Source organism: Artibeus jamaicensis, unplaced genomic scaffold, assembly GCF_021234435.1.
Source record: "Artibeus jamaicensis isolate MK-2021 breed Jamaican fruit bat unplaced genomic scaffold, CSHL_Jam_final scaffold_1689, whole genome shotgun sequence".
NCBI classification, from domain to species: domain Eukaryota; kingdom Metazoa; phylum Chordata; class Mammalia; order Chiroptera; family Phyllostomidae; genus Artibeus; species Artibeus jamaicensis.
This window is the reverse complement of record NW_026522029.1, coordinates 3,571,215-3,587,350: the sequence shown is the minus strand read 5'-3', so window position 1 is coordinate 3,587,350 and position 16,136 is coordinate 3,571,215. Positions and strand designations below refer to the sequence as shown.

At 47.7% G+C, this 16,136-nt stretch overlaps 1 protein-coding gene across 4 annotated transcripts in view; it reads left to right on the top strand.

Moving 5' to 3' along the window:
• SLC22A15 (solute carrier family 22 member 15) overlaps positions 1–16,136 on the top strand; it is a 69,077-nt gene that overhangs the window by 41,149 nt on the left and 11,792 nt on the right. For all 4 annotated transcript variants that reach the window (XM_053655986.1, XM_037135115.2, XM_053655987.1 and 1 more), the window contains exons 5-8: positions 1,431–1,560; positions 6,396–6,611; positions 10,252–10,392; positions 12,268–12,353. In XM_053655986.1, the coding sequence (XP_053511961.1) occupies positions 1,431–1,560; positions 6,396–6,611; positions 10,252–10,392; positions 12,268–12,353 (573 nt within the window). The remainder of the gene's footprint in view (positions 1–1,430; positions 1,561–6,395; positions 6,612–10,251; positions 10,393–12,267; positions 12,354–16,136) is intronic.

Sequence of the window (16,136 nt, the reverse complement as noted above, 5' to 3'; positions counted from 1 at the left end):
CTTAGTGACTTGCCCAAAGTCACACAGCAGCATGTGGCGGAACGAGGATTTGCAAAGGTCTCATCCTGCGCACGCTCTTCTTCTGCGCATACCACGGTCAGTGGGCGGCTGAGTGCGCAGACGCGTGCTGAGCACCGACCGACAAAGGGCCTCATCTGTGGAAGCCAGGTGCTGTTTGAGGTGCTGTGTTGAACCTGGAATAGCTGTCGATCATCCTGGATTTCCGATCACCCTCCCCTCCTTACTGGGCCACAGGCTCTGCTTTGTGTTCTCAACATGGAACGTGAGGGCACATCAGCTCCCCCTTTGGTCCCCCTTTGCCTCCCTGGGGCACACAGGACGCATGCCATTATTTTCAGTTTTAGCGAGATAACCTAAGAACAAGAGTAAAGGTAAACCTTTGTTTTACAGAATGTTTGTGGAAAATGTGTGTAACGGGATCACCCAAGCCTATTGCTGTGGGCTGCCCACAGAAGCCCCCCTTTCCCTGGAAGAGCAGCACGAGAGAGGAGTGTGCGAAAGCAGTCCCTCCTGTCTTGACCAGGGGTTCGAGTCCCGGCCCAGCCACACACGGCTCCACGCCCTCGGACAGCGGCCCCTAACCTTTCTGAGCTATGTTCTTGCTCTGTGGATGGCTAATAACGGCCCCTGCCTTCTAGGATAATATACATAAAAGGCTTAATGCTCAGTACACAGCAGCTAATACATAAATAGTAGCTATTTCTGGTACTGTTAGCAATAGTAGCAGATACGGAAAGTGTGACAGAGGTATAGAATTCGCAAGTATATTGGGCAGGCCAGTGGATTCAATACCCGTCTCAGCATTTATTCTAAAAAATGTGGGATTCTTAACCACCCCGTGATTGATTTTTTTCCTATCAGTGTGCTGACAGGAAGTCATGCTTCAAGGAGCTTCTTATATTCTGCTTGGGAGAGATAGACACGAACAACGCAGATATAAAGTGTCACATCTGATGGTGATAAATTAAGTGGGGAAGGGCAATGGGGAGAACTGGGAGGTGGGCTGTGATTTAAAATAAGGATTCCGGGGACAGCAGCCGTGACAAAATGAAGTCCCGCTGTTGCCATAGTCTCGTGACCTACGACCCTTACTGTCATGTCGCAAAACATGTTTCCGAGCCTCCACCGCGGGGTCAGGCAGATGTCACTCTCAGGGCAGCCAAAAGTGTTTCCGCACTGCCTTCAAGTTCACCTTGACCGCAGGTGGTTGGTGTCTTTCATCTGACCTTCCCCGTTTCCCACTTGTTTGCCGTCTTTTCTTCTAGAGTATCATCGGACGCTCTGTGTTTGCGTGGGCTTTCCTTCCCCACTGACCTCTGAAGGGAAGGGATCGGCTCCGGGACGTGGGCGGCGGGGGACAGTCTGCAGACGGTGCCTCTGCAGTAACAGGCCTCTTTTCCCTGAACCAGGGTCGATCGGCGGCCTCTTCTTCGCGGTCGGCATCGCCCAGTACGCGCTGCTGGGGTACTTCATCCGCTCCTGGAGGACCCTGGCCGTGCTTGCTAACCTGCAGGGAACGGTGGTCTTCCTCTTGTCCTTGTAAGTAGTGCTCTCTCGTGGAGTTTAAGTTCAGTAAGCAGAAGGAATGTCTTGAGAGGATGCGGGTCAGTGAGCGGCGCTGTTCCCTTTTGGGAGTTTGCCTGAGCCGGCCTTGGTGAAGAACTAAATCCCTGAAGTGCCCCCCCCAGTGCTTGGCAGCTTCTGGGAAGAGAGATACTTAAGTCATTCAGATGCAGGTACTCCTTGTTCAAAGTAACCTCTCAACAAACTGCATCATATCCTTCAAACTGGGACATCAGGGACCAATTTCTTTTGAACCTGACGTCTCAAACTTGAAGATCTTCACTTGAAGATCTTCAGGCCGGACCACATCAATGTCTGGGTGTGAGACAGTTACGATTTGGTGGACTGATCTATTTGTAATGATACATAGTGGCAACTGTTCATCCCAGAGATGAGTCTCCCTTCAGGGCCTCCGAACACAGCTGCAGGGAGACCCTCAGATACAGGAGAAATCCTTAACCAAGACCTGGCCTCAATGCAAAAAAAGGATGCTTTCCTGCTCCAAGTGTTAAAGACGAGCTGCGGCCTGGGGCTGTTTCACTGGGACTTTTGACATGCTTGTGAAAGGTTTTCTTCTGGGGCATCAGACCTCAAATTTTAATCATGAAAACCTTTGGGATAAATACAGTTTTCAGGCAGTGGTACCAGCTTTTGTCTGTGCCCGAAAGTGAGGGGTCCCTGTAGTAGAATTTTCGGTGAGGAAGAGCTTCCATTTAGGAGTTCTTTATTCAGGTTCAACAGTAAGTACAGAAATGAATACAGTAGAAATAGTTAACCTAGATTTAAAGTTGCAGTTTATTCAGTACATTCAGTTGTATGAATTGGAGTGAGATCATCTGATCAGAAAGGGAAACAATGTTTTGTTAGCTTATGCATTGTGAATTTTTGGAATAAACGGATGCTTCCTGTAGACCTTGAATTAATAAGCATTTATGCAAATACTGGTAGATGAAGGAATTTCCTTTTAAAATATTTAGTAAATCTGTCATTCCTTGATCTAATCTGCCCCTCCTGCCCTCTTCAAGAGCAAAGTGACTTTGATGGATGACAAGCTGTTCTGCCTTTTGTTTGTCTGTGTGTCATCTGAGTTGGTTACTACTTAGTGGGAAATGAATTCACATCATGAAAAACAGGAAACAGACAGAAAGGAACATGTGAAACTGAAATATATGTTTATTCCCCTAGGCCAGGAATGTGAGGCTCCCCGCAGCTGGCCTCCAATTCATCTTTCCTAGTTTTCTCTTGTCCAGTTGCCCACACTGTTCCAGGCACAGTGAGCTGCGTGTTGTCCCCAGTTGTACCTTAAGCTCGGCTGCAGCAGCCGCTCAGCCCTTAGGTTGCGCCTGCTCAGACGCAACATTGTCCTTCTCCCCATTTCCTCTTAGTGAATAGCCTTCCTGGTTTGCTCAAACGCTGCCCACGCCGAACTGTTCCTGATCACACCTCTGGCGACAAGATACTCACTTTCTTTTCTGATCTACGGCTCTTAGCCTGTGCCCTTCAAGTGGGCCTCGTGTTTCTGCCTGCTGCCGGAACCCGTCTGTCTTTACACACCAGGGGCTTTCTGGTGGCAGCAGGCCCTCTGGCAAGTTACAGTCCCCCAGCACCAAAGCCCGGGGCCTTCCACACGGTGGGCCCTTCCTGTCCACTGAGCGAATGTTGGCACAAAAACGTGCGGAATTAGCTCTGAGCAGCAGAAGAAAAAGTCACGTTATTTTAGAGTCATACTTTGTCGGTTTTCTTAAAAACATATTACTTGGCTTAAAAATTCCTCATTTTCACAATATTAGCATTTGAATAATTTTATTTTATAAATTAGTGCCCCCTTCATTTTCAAAGTTTTCCCACTTGTTAAGAAATCTGCAGGAGCCCTGACTGGTATGGCCCAGTGGGTTGAGTATTGTCCTATAAACTGAAAGGTCACTGGTTCGATTCCTAGTCAGGGCACATGCCTGGGTTACGGGCCAGGACCCCAGTTGGGGGTGCGTTCGAGAGGCAACCAATCGAAGTTCCTCTCACCAATGTTTCTCTCCCTTACTTTCTCCCTTCCTTCCCCTCTCTTTAAATATGTGTATGTGTGTATGTAAAATAAAACAGGAAGAAACCCACCGAGCATTTTTGAGCAGAGGCAGCATTGTTTAATTGGTACCGTAGCTTCTGAAGGTGACCACAGCACCCCAGAGGACAGATGTTCCTCGTCCGCTTTTCCTTTTGAAAAACTGCCTTGCTCTTTGGTCTGCATGAGTTGCAACCCCGTTCCCAGATCTGTCCACTGGCAACTGGGCGAGCCTTTGTCATGGAGGAGCTGATTTGGCTTCTCAAAATGTGGCGAAATATCAGGTCCTACGTTCTCATAATCAAGATCAACCCTTTTCCCCGGTAAAAATCATTTTATTAACTCAGAGTTAAACTTCCAAAGCCTGACTATCTCTCCACTACTGCCTTTAAAAATGATTGATGAAGTTTTAAAAGTAATTTTCCTTGCCTACAAATAATTCTGAAAACACAGAGAAGTTAAAGGGGAGAGAAAAATGACTTAAATGACTCAAAGATAATGACTTTGGTTTTTGGCTATTTACTTACTGGTTCTTGATTCCTCTTCCTAGTTCTCTTCAGTTTTAAATGTTATTACCATATATTTTCTAGCACCTCACCTATTTTCCTATTCTAAGTTTACTATCTATATTTATTCCTGTAGTCTTCTTTCTTTTCACGTGTAGTTGGACTGAATCAGGTAGTTTATGTAACACCTTGCCTGTGGGCAGGGCCAGCTGATCCAGTGGGTAACTGGTGCACCTAACTGCCAACAGAACAGTATTTTACTTGAGTATTTACTTGTGCCTAAGTAACAATAGCCAAATGGTAATGAGGAAGTAAATAAAGGGGTTGTCCAGGTTGGTCTGTGCTAGAAGGCCTTAGTTACTGCTTTTGTTGACTGTTAAACATTATACATGAACATTCTCTCCCCAGCAGCAAAACTTCTGGGGAAGTCCTGCCATTTTTTTTTAATCCTCATCCAAGGATATGTTTATTGATTTTGGAGAGAGAGGAAAGGAAAGAGAGAGAGAGAGAGAGAAATACTGATTTGAGAGAGAAATGTCGATTGGTTGCCTCTAGTGTGCACCCCAAACTGGGATCAAACCCACAACCTAGGTACGGGCCCTGACCAGGAATCGAACCCACAACCTTTTGGTATAAGGGATGATGCTCCAGCCAACAGAGCCACCGGGCCAGGGATGTTCTTGCCTTTTTGTTTCCATTACCTTTCCTCTCTGCACCTGTTTCACTGTTGGACACAGAATGAAGGCGCTCAATCAATACAGGCTGATCGGTGGCTGACTGTCCAGGAAGCTCCGCATGCTGTGGTGTTTGTTGCCAATTCGCCATCCCTATGGAAAGTCGCCTTATGTAGCCAATGTTATTTCCACAAGTTTTGTTTTAGGCCAATAATGTCAAATTGGATCCCAAAGTACTTGATGTTGTCTTTTGAGTTCCTATGCTAGTTGTTTGAAAAGTCATCTAAAGGTGTCTGCAGAAATGGGAAGAAAAGAGAAATATAAGTAATGTCTGTCTTTAAACTGTTGGAAGATGTCAATGGCAATGTAAATGTTCGATACTTTGTAGCTATAGAAGAAAGTAATTATTATTTTGTAACCGGAGGCTACGGTAACCAGAAAGACACTTTCATCCTTTTTTAAAAAAAAGATATTTATTTACTTATTTATTTTTATGTTTATTATTTTATTTTTTTTAAAGATTTTATTTATTTATCTTTAGAGAGGAAGGGAAGAAGAGGAGAGAAACATCAATGTGTGGTTGCCTCTCCCTGCCGGGAACTGGCCTGCAACCTCGGCATGTGCCCTTACTGGGAATCGAACCGGGATCATGTGGTTCTCAGGCCTGTGCTCAATCTACTGAGCTATGCCAGCTTAGGGCTATTTATTTATTTTTAGACAGGGGGAAGGGAGAGAGAAAGAGAGGGAGAGAAACATCAGTGTGTGGTTGCCTCTCGCATGGGCCCCACTAGGGACCTGGCCTGTAACCCAGGCATGTGCCCTGACTGGGAATTGAACCAGTGACCCTCTGCTTTGCAGTCTGTTGCTCAATCCACTGGGCCACACCAGCCAGGGTGAAGCTTTCATCTTTTAAGGTCTTGGGGAATTTAGTAAATATCTTCATGACATTATAATTCAAGTCAGCGTGTCAGCTGATTTAAGTATTTTTAAGTAGTAAATACTCAAAAGGAACTAATTTGTAATAAACCCTGTTTCATTTTTATGTGGCCTTAAACTAATCTCTACCTTCTTACTTGTGTATCACTATGTTAAAAACACTTTATACAAGTTTATTTTTCTGATGAGCTGATAAAGACTTTTATCTTCTTTGTGGGACTTTCCCAGAACTTAAAACATTTATAAGCTCTGTAACATTATCCTCACAATGCCTGGCTGTGACTTAGAGCCATAACTGACGTGGGCTTTGTGAAATGTTTGCATTGTTAGTACTGGTGCAACTTAACCTTGCTGTTCATACGTTAAAATCTGCTTAAAAGTAAATGCATGCTGTTTACCGGTTTCACTGCTATTTCGGAAGCACGGTCTAGGTTTGCTTCCATAAAGCAGACCAGCACTTTAATGTTGGCAGGCTGTTCGGCGGCCCTCTCTCCCTTCCCTCCGTAACTGAGAGTTAGACTTTAGACCTGCCGTGGAGTCGGCAGTGGTGAGGGGTCCCGCGCACAGCGTAGGTGGCTCGTCTCCTCCTCTGCACGTGCACCTGTATGAATATACAGCCTTTAATGACGTCTCTTTCAGATTCATTCCTGAATCACCTCGTTGGTTATACTCCCAGGGTCGCCTGAGTGAGGCGGAAGCGGCTCTGTACCTCATTGCCAAGAGGAACCGCAAGCTCAAGTGCACATTCTCCCTGACACATCCGGCCAACAGGGACTGCAAGGAGACTGGAAGTTTCCTGGACCTGTTCCGGCACCGGCTCCTCTTGAGGCACACTCTGACCCTGATGTTCATCTGGTAATTATGTCTACGGGGTGTTCTGTTGATCTTCAGCTGAAGGTCTATTGGTAATCTCTTTCTTCTTCAAGGTGACAGAAAACGTTGCCTTTTTTCAGCATGAAGTTATTCTCATAGAAATAACCCTCCCCACACAGCCCGGGGCCTGAAACTGGCCTGTTTCCACACCCTCCTTCTCAAGGAGAAAATGAGGGCACCTGAAGGCAGTTCGCTGAACTAGACATCAGAAACCCATCTTTGCTCAGGAGGTATTTCATGTAAATATTTGTCACCCTGCAGGGAAAAAAAAATGCAAAGCAAGCAGAGCAGAAACAGGAGTTTCTAACTGGGGCATTACACATGCCCACCTTCGGACTGGGCATCGGGCAGTGGGGTAGCACATGGAAATTGGGCTAAATGTTCTGGGGCATCCCCACTACTCGCTGGGGTGGCCTGTCATTATCCCCTGGACAAATGGGATCCTGGGAGTGTGACGGGACCCGACTCAACACCACATAGGAATGAATGGATCAGCATATTCTCTGAACCTGACTTTCAAGTTTCGTTTATTCCAACCTGCCTCTCAAAGCGCTCCAAGGTCTAAATGCAAATCACCCTGGATGGTTCTGAATGGTTCTGTTTAAAGAACAAAGTTGGGAAATGGGGAGAAATGAGTGGACAGTGCGTACAGTTTGGGAAGTGCACGTGCTCTTTAATGTTGTACATTCTGCCACAGATGTTCTCTGGTCCTGTGTTGGGCGTGAGCATCCGACTCACTGGCCCAGAGGACCGATGTGCCGTGGTTTGTTTGTATTCACCGTGAAGTCTACGACAGAAACCTCCATTTTCAGGTGGGGGTGAAAGCGAGTAATTCTAAATGAAAGTGATCTGATGTATGAAGCTCAAAAGAATAGTAACTTGAGAATAAGAAGCTGTGAGATATTCTATGTTGTGATTCTCTTTGCCGAATCCACCAAGCCCTGGCCACCGCCCGTGTGGTCAGGGGCCAGGTCACGCCGACGGCCACCTCCCTTCCGGGGCCAGCACACTGCTGGGGCATCACAGGTGCGTGGCGCAAGCAGAAGGGCGTACACGGGCTTGGAGGGGTGGGGATGAAGAGAACCTTCAAAAGCACAACCTGACCACACAGCACGGGAGCTGCTAACTTGAGATCTAACATATTGTAATGTAAATACTTGGGAAGTGTGTTCGGGTACTTTGGGCTTCATAAAACTCTACATTTGTATGTTCAAGAGACAGGCAAACCCTCTGCCTTGAAGGAGGCCCCTACTTCTTGAGGAATATTTACTCTCGTTTTTAAGGTTTTTAAATTTTTTGAGGCATATCAACTTTTGGGTTCTGGCTTTTAGGGGATTAAAAAACCTGGTGAACCTACCAACCAACCAACAAACTAGACTTAGAACCAGGGAGAACGTCCCTGCTCATTTTATATTTTACGCAATAAACGGAACTGCTCTCAGATGAAATTCTTTCCCCCAGGCTCAAGAATTTTAAAATACCCGGTAGTAGAGACACTGTCATCTCACATGCTGCTGTCCCCATGAAGATGCTGTGACATTCTCGGATCTGTTCTGTGGATCTGCCATCGAAGAAAAGCCTGGACTGGGGAGTGAAATTATACCTCCTTGTTCAACACCCATTTCTGTGCTTATTTTCCACAGTCGTGCCTTTTTCAGTGGCTGTTGGGTGCCCAAAATCTACCGTTCAATATTGTGCAAGCATTTTAACTTTTGTTTGGGTCCATAAAGAGGATTGACATGATTTTAGCCACTATAGTCCCTCATCCCAATGACCAGTTCTGCCATCAAGGAAATGTACAAGCAGAGTCCCCTTCCTGTTGGGACCAGAAGCCTTCCTTGCCCTTTTCTCTCACCACCAGCTGGTAACTCAATTCCTGTAGGATCCTGAACTGGCGGGGTTTATTCATGTCCTGGTTGCTACCATCACGACCCAGTTTAAACAGGGCTCCGCCCTGCCATGGGGTCCCTTCCCTGGGGTTTCTGTTTATATGCAGAGCAGACACAGACCGAAGCCCATAACACGTCAGGAACAGCATTATATACGAGCAGGGTCTCTACTGCAGGTAGAAGGGGGTTTCAAAAATAGTTTAGGAAACTGCATGAGTCTGAATGTGTTTACCGTAGGTAGGACCTCACATTAGTAGTTCCACTGCTGTGTTGTCGGGTTTGGCTTTTAAAGGTCCCCTTAACCTCCATGCTCCCAGCTCATGTCCTTCATTCAGGCAGGTGCTAGGGGGACAGGGGACACAGGCACTCGGGGGCTCCTTGCCTCTGTAATGTGATGTCCTGGCTGCCTCGCTGCTCCTTGCCCTCCAAGGGGCTGCTCTCCCTGTAAGAAGCGATGGAAGTAGCTGCTGCCCAGCTCCTTGGCCCGGGAGGCGAGAGCGCTAGGCAGTCCAGCTCCAGGGCTCCCTTGTTCCTCGTCCCCAGCCTCTCTGTGGTCAGTGTGGCCCATGGACAGCCCTGGGCGCCTGGCCTGCTGTTTTGGCAGAGGTGGAAAGGCAGCTTTCCCTTTCCCCTTTGATCTCATCCCAGCCACAGCTCATTAGGCCGTTTCTAAGGAATACCAGAAGGAAGCAAACAAAGAACTTCCCCATTATAAACACTTGTCAGAGTGAGCTGCCAAAACATAAAAACTGGTGAACTTCCAAAGCCCAAGCCTTTGACTGTTGGTGTAGAAATGTATGGTTTGCAAAATGCATCCCTATACTAAGAAAGCCTAGTTTAAGGGGTTTGTTTATTTTTGTTCTGCTGTAGTTTGTTTTGTTTTAATAATGCCGTTTCCTAGACACCTAAGTTGCTATTTTATTGTCTTCACTGCGGTTGAGGAAGCCCCAGCTTGCAGCTTCAGGACGGGCACTTCGGTTTAGCTCCTCCGCCCCTTAGTTCCCCGGAAGGGCAGGGAGGCTCAGTGCCAGGGACAGTGCCTGCCACTAGGGGGCGCTCACGCAGTGTTCTGGCAATGGTGCGTGTAGGTGAAGGAATGGCTTTTCAGATGGCTTTTCAAAGGGCTCTTCCTGCGCTGATCCTCCTGGAGAATGCTGCCCCCACCGCCACCCTGTCTTTTCTTCCCTGTTCTGGGTGTCTGCAGCATGGGTGCCTGCTGAACGCTGGATGGGGTTAAGAGCCGGGTTGGGGCTGGAGCGCCAGTCCTTCCTGGCCTGCAGGTGACCCACTGACGATCCAGTCACCTCTCAGCTCCTGTTCTGGATGCCATCCGCTGCTGACTTTCTCCTTGGAAGTTCTCTTCTAGAGCCATTTCGATCATCTCACAAAACTGCCTGAGGCAAAGGCCTATAAACCCTGTTAAACAGAGTAGGAATGGAGTCACTGTCTTCTATTAAATGCAGAAACGCTTGATGAAATCAGGAACAACGTTTTTTTCTATTTCAGGGGCTGGCCACTTATTTGCTTCACCTGGCATCTAGACACATGATTTCCAAGTCCCCTTTATTGACTGGGTTTCAGTTTAGATATTTAGATTAGGATAGAACTGTTAATGGGACAGCCAAACCTCTTGCTCTAGACAGATTGCATTACACTGAGCCAGCATTTGAACCTTCTCCAGAAAATGCTTACGTGCTTTTTCTGTCGTCCTCTGTCTCCTGTCCCCACTGCAGGTTTGTGTGCAGCCTGGTGTATTACGGCCTGACCCTGAGTGCAGGTGATCTAGGTGGGAACATGTACGCCAACCTGGCCCTGTCTGGCCTCGTAGAGATCCCGTCCTACCCTCTTTGCATCTACCTGATTAACCAGAAATGGTGAGTGTCGATGGACGTCGAAGTATACTACACCTGCACGCTCTCGTGTTGTAAATACCTAAGTATTTGTCTGTATATGGTGTCTGCTAATTCCTCCACCGTGCTCAGAATTCTTTTCAGACCGAGCATAGTAAGAACTCATTTTTAGTGCAGTTTTTTTAGGGTTTCGTGTGTATGAGGTTTTGTGTAGGTTTGCAATCCAGCATTAAAAGGCATCGTTACCTGAAGGTTTGTGAGTCATGTGCGCATAATGTGTTAGTCTTAGCAGGTGTGATTACTGGTTCTGTCCAGGTGGAAGTGAACGGCCCAACCACTGGCATTTAGAAGTTCAGGACAGGGAACCGGAGGAACTAGAAAGGTATTTCTAGTTGAGAGGAAGAACATACCCTGTTTTGCTACTCACTGCGAATGGACAGTTTTGAAATACTTTTTAAAAGTTCTTTTATAGAATACCCTTTCCTCCGTTTTCTCAGAGCCCCCTGGTACTGAGCCCCGACCAGGGAAACTAAGAATCCCGTCCTTGTGAAGCCAGGAACCAGCTGGACTGGGCCATTTCTCATTCTCTAGAAATCATCATTTTAACCCAAAATAGCATTCCTTGAGCATTGCACTCCATGCTGTGGTCATGGGTATTGAGTTTAGCACATTTTGCAGGGTGGGTTTGGATTCCGCTCAGCTGAAGGCTTTTCTCCGGCAGGTGGCGCTCTGCTGACCCCTGTGTTAGTGATGAAGCTGATTCTCATCGCGGTCTGAGAGCCGGGTGAGGCAGTGTAGCCAGAAACCTGTCCCCAACATCCCCGCCGTGCCAAACACCCCTCCTTTGTGCTGGTACGACTTCCCGTGCACACCTCTGATGACCACGTGAAGCGTTACGAGGACTCTGCCTGTCCGTGAAGGCGCCCTGCATGACTTAAGTGCATCCCTGGCGCCTGCCTCGGATGCAGCCTATCACTTGAAAGGCATTTGGTACTGACTGTTAAACTAGGCAAAGTGACGTAGAGACTCACAGCTCTTCCCATCTCCCAGCTGCTACCACCAGAGTCAGGATTAAAATCTGAAACAGACAGAAGGGATGCTGCCTGTGGGGTCAGGCAGACCTGAGCTCAAATCCAGTCTCAGCCGTGTGTTTGGCCTTATGACTTGGACAGGTTACCTCCCCAGACCTCCACGTACTCATCCTTATTCAAGGGATGATGAAATACTCCTGGTTAAGTTGTCATACAAATTATAAGAAACATCAAAGCTTCTAAGAGAGGACCTAGTGAGGTGCGGGCCCCTGGAAAAGAGGGGCTTATGAACATCAACATGTTTCTTCCAGATCTGGAGCGCTCATTTGAAACTTGCTTCTCCCCGAAAGGGTGCATTGTGTTTCACTTAATTCTGCCCTATTAACAAGGAAATTTTTCCGTTCGTACTTTTTAAGAGAGAGAAACGGTGATGTTTAAAAGTTTAACTGCTTAAGATACAAGTAACCAGAAATTGAAATGAGCCACAAGACTTCACTTTCCATGTTTTAATTCCATTCTCCGGGAGGTGGCGAAAATAACAGTGCAAGCCTTATGGTGTAGTATTAGGATTAAGTAAGATAACAGACAGGAAGCATTTAAAACAGTGCCCGGACCACAGTATATACAGACATAGATAGAATGATTTCCCCCCGCACTGTTATTGAAGCCTGCCGCCCAGCCAGTTTTCCTGTGTTTTAGGATGGTCGCTTATTTTATGTCCTGGACAGTCACATTGGCCACCCGCTCCTTAAGGAAAGATGAACATGTATAAAGAAACGGAGGCCACTTCAACAGGAAGGCTGGTGGGAGAGGCAGACGAATCTGTAAGATTCTCCAGCGCAATGTGTCATTGCTCCCTGTCACTTAGGTTCGGTCGGAAGCGGACGTTAGCAGCCTCCCTGTGCCTCGGAGGACTGGCTTGTCTCCTCGTCATGTTTCTTCCAGAGAAGAAAGGTATGCCTTTCGAGTTCCCACCGATGGGTTCGAACAGCATTTCCACTGCAATGAATCTCAATATAGTCGAGAGATTACCATATGCCAGCCTTCGTGTCTGTGATTGTGTGTTATTTAGCAATCGTGTGGGGTATAATGAGCCAGATTCTCCCCATTGCCTAAACCGTTCTCTGGGTGTATAATGTGCTTAGAGGCGCCCTATTAATTCTTTCAGGCGATTAAGCTGCCATCTGGGGTGTGCGGGCTGCAGGACTGGTGCCGTTGGAGCTGTTTATTCGGTGAGGAGGAGAGTTTAGTGCCGCATGGGCAGGGGCTCTGACCAGGGCTGCAGACCATGCTGCCATCCCAGCCAACCACGAGCTACGACCTTACGGTCACTGGCCACCAGGAGTGGCTTTGGCACCTCTCAGTGTCCCCATCAATACTCCCGACAATAGCAATGGCAACGAAAAGAAGCAGGTGACATTTTCTCAGTCTCAGATAAAGTATGAGTAAAATACTTTCAGAAAACTTCGGTGTTTTTATGTAGTTATAGCTTTGCTAAGAAAACACAGCTTCAAAAGCCCCTCCGAGCATCTGATTTCACCTTACCTGAGTCTGCTGCACAGGAAACCTGGAGAGAGTGCTGCTTCTCCCGATTCTCGGCCCAGCACACCTGAGGCATGCCAGCTCTCAACGCTTCAGGAATTGTGGCCTTGGCCGTGACTTTCAACAATAAGGAGGGGGTCAAACAGACTCTGCTGCTGAGGCCTAGGGTTCAACAAAAGCCCTGTTTGGGGAGCTTTGGGGTTTTGGTAGAGCTCCATCAGGGAGTTTGCACTCCATGTGGGAGTGACTGTGAGACGGTTGAGGTCTGGCCAAGTCCTGGGAATGCAGCTGAAGAACTCGCTTCTCGTCAGGACACGTTGTGTGATGATGCTCCTTTGGTCATTGCTCCTCCTTGAGGTTCAGCTGTGCCAGGGTCTCGCTGAAGACCCCAGGGCCGTGGGCTCTGACTCTGTTACTCTCCAATACACCTGCCATGTGGTCTGTTGCTGCCTGAAGTTCTAGGCCGTGGATCCAGGGTGCAGTTTGTTGACGAGTTAGGATTTTACTCGGTAGGACAGCCTGATAGTGATTTTCAGGAAATCGTGGAAGCCAGAGAATTCAGTAAGTTCAGCTGCTTCTTATTCTCCACGCAGATCGTTGCCTTTGCTGGTGCCTGAAAAGGAGAGACCCCTCAGTGGCTGCCCGCTGTTGGCTGGTGGGGCTGAGTGTCCCGTTCTCTCCATCGGGGACAGTGCAGTAAATGGGCTTCATTCTGATCCTTGTAGCTCGAGGTTCAGCAGACTTCACTTTTTGGAGGCGATGTAGAAATTCAAGGTGCTCATGTTTTAACCTGTCCTAGTCCAGTGTTCTGTTTGTCATCTAACAGGGAAAACTCTTTTCCTTGTTACTGTGAGTGCACCCGGCCATATCCCGAGAGCCTGGCCGGTCCGTGCCTTTCCTCCCTCCCTCCCACACCTCTGCAGCCTCAGGTAACCCCCAGCCTAGGACTCTGCACGGGGCCCTTTCGACGAAATCCCAACGTGAAGCAGATGCGGACCGTCCCTACTCTGCTCACTTGCAGTCTGTTTTCAGAGAGCGGCTTGCAGCCCTGGGCAATTGTGCCCCTTGGCGGATGCACGACCTCACGGCCTGGCCTGGAAGAAACCTCAAGCGTCTTACACACTCCACTCTGTGCCTCGGGGGCACGGTGCCTCTGCTGTGCTCAGAGGAGGGGACGTTGAATCTGGTTTTGAAGATTTCCAGGAAAGGAAATTCCATAATATCTCTTAGCAAATTGTTTCCACTTTTGGTAAACATTAGAGTGTTAGAATGGTCCTCTCCCACTGCAGCTGAGCCCGTTCCCGTTCGTTTTACTCATCAGCCGACAGAGAGCAGATGGTCGCCCCTTCTGGTTGCCCACATCCCATTCTATACTCGCAGGAGTCGTCTAGCAGTTTCTGAATCTTCGCTTCTTTGACCTCAAAAATGTTTGTTACTTAAACATTCTTTGAATCTTTCATATTTACTCATGAAAATATTTGGATGGCTTTCTTTGAAATCTCATTTTTAAAAGGTCTGAGCTTTAACCTACATGTTCTGAAAGTTCTGATTAATACGCATTAAGAAAGAAACCTACTAGTTTGAAAAATCCCATTAGCATCTCCTGTGAGCTTAGAGAACACTCTTTTTCTCATGGCTTTTTATGCTCATTTTTTCTTCATACTCCCCCCTCCCGCCCCGCAAACAGGCATTCATTCTCTCCTTTCTGCTAACTCAGGGGCCCTTCTTCCTTCCAGCTTTTTAAAAAGCATCTTCTATGACCATGTCTAAGGTACAGACAGAGAGAACCCTAAAACTAGAGGCAGCCAGGCAGCCAGGAGATAAATCGTTTGATATTTCCAGCCTGTACTTTATAATTTTTAGACTGAGTTGCCTGTCCAGTTCAAATTTGTACCTTGAGGATAGTTCTCAGGTAGCCACTAATTTTTCCCCAGACGGATCTTTGCACATCTTACCTGGTCTCTATCGTAGCTTGAAGGACCCTAACTAAGCTTACAATACTGGCCGTTAGTTACTAAGCATCCTAATGAAGACAGTGGACTAACTATGTGCTAGGTCCATGCAGAAGGTGTTGCATATGCCCATTTTATGAGGAAACTAAAGGATAGGTCAAGCAACTCGTCTAAGGTCACAGAGCAAGTAGCTAGCACACCTAGGATTCAGATTTCAGTGTTTATTGAAAATGACAAAGCCGTTGCTTTAGAGGCTTCACACAGCCTGCTTAGGGCCAGTACTTAATTCTTCAGTGGGCAGTCCCGATGGGAGGTGGCCAGTGTGGAGGCAAGGCGGTTGGCAAGGAGGTTTCTGTCCCTTTTAGTCCTGCCAGAGAATCTGAACACTAGGAAGTCGCAGCACGTGATAAACTGGATAAACACGGTTCGTAGTTGAAGGGACTCAGCTGGAGTGCAACCTTTATACTTCATCTCCTTTCTCAGCCTCGGTCTGCCCATTCTTTATTCATTTGACTTCTGTAGCCAGGTCTGTACAGGATCCTGCTTATAAACAGACCTGCTCCCTAAAGCTTCTATAAGCTTATGATCCATTGAGGGAAGTGAGTGACTTAGGAAACAAAAAAACAAAAAGCAGGCCGTGGCATTTGAGAATTGACAACAGAATAAGCGATGGGAACTTGAACTTCAGACCATGATAGTAGTTGCGACTAGCTGTCCTCCTGCTCTAAAAACCTGTAAAACCAGAAAATATAAGAAACACCGATTTTGAAACGTTGAACTACAGGCCGCACAGGACAGACAGTGTCCCCGAGAGAAGGGAACCAGACAAAGTGCACCCGCAAGTGCCCAGTTCAGGGTCTCGAAGCCACAGTGCACGTGTGTGGTGGGGGTGCCCGCCAGTGCTGCTGCCCCTCCTGAATCGAAGAGATAGATGTGGAAGGCTGAGGCAGCTAGAATTTGCTGAGCGGAATACTGGCTGGGGCGTGGTAAGGTGCACAGAGGAAGAATCCCAGAGATCTGCAGAGGGGCCTCGAGTCCTTGGCTGCTTACTGATCTGCACGTGCCTTTGAGAAGACTCCGAAGGCAGGAGAGGACCTCCGCAAAGAAGCAGGGGGTGATTCCTGGAGCCTAGCACCGTGCCTGGTGTGTGCTCTCTTCAGGTAGACGTGGAGCACTGGGTGGGGCTCTCCTGGCTGAAGGGCCCTTCCACGAAAGGCTGTCCGTTCTCTGCTTGCCCTGCAGT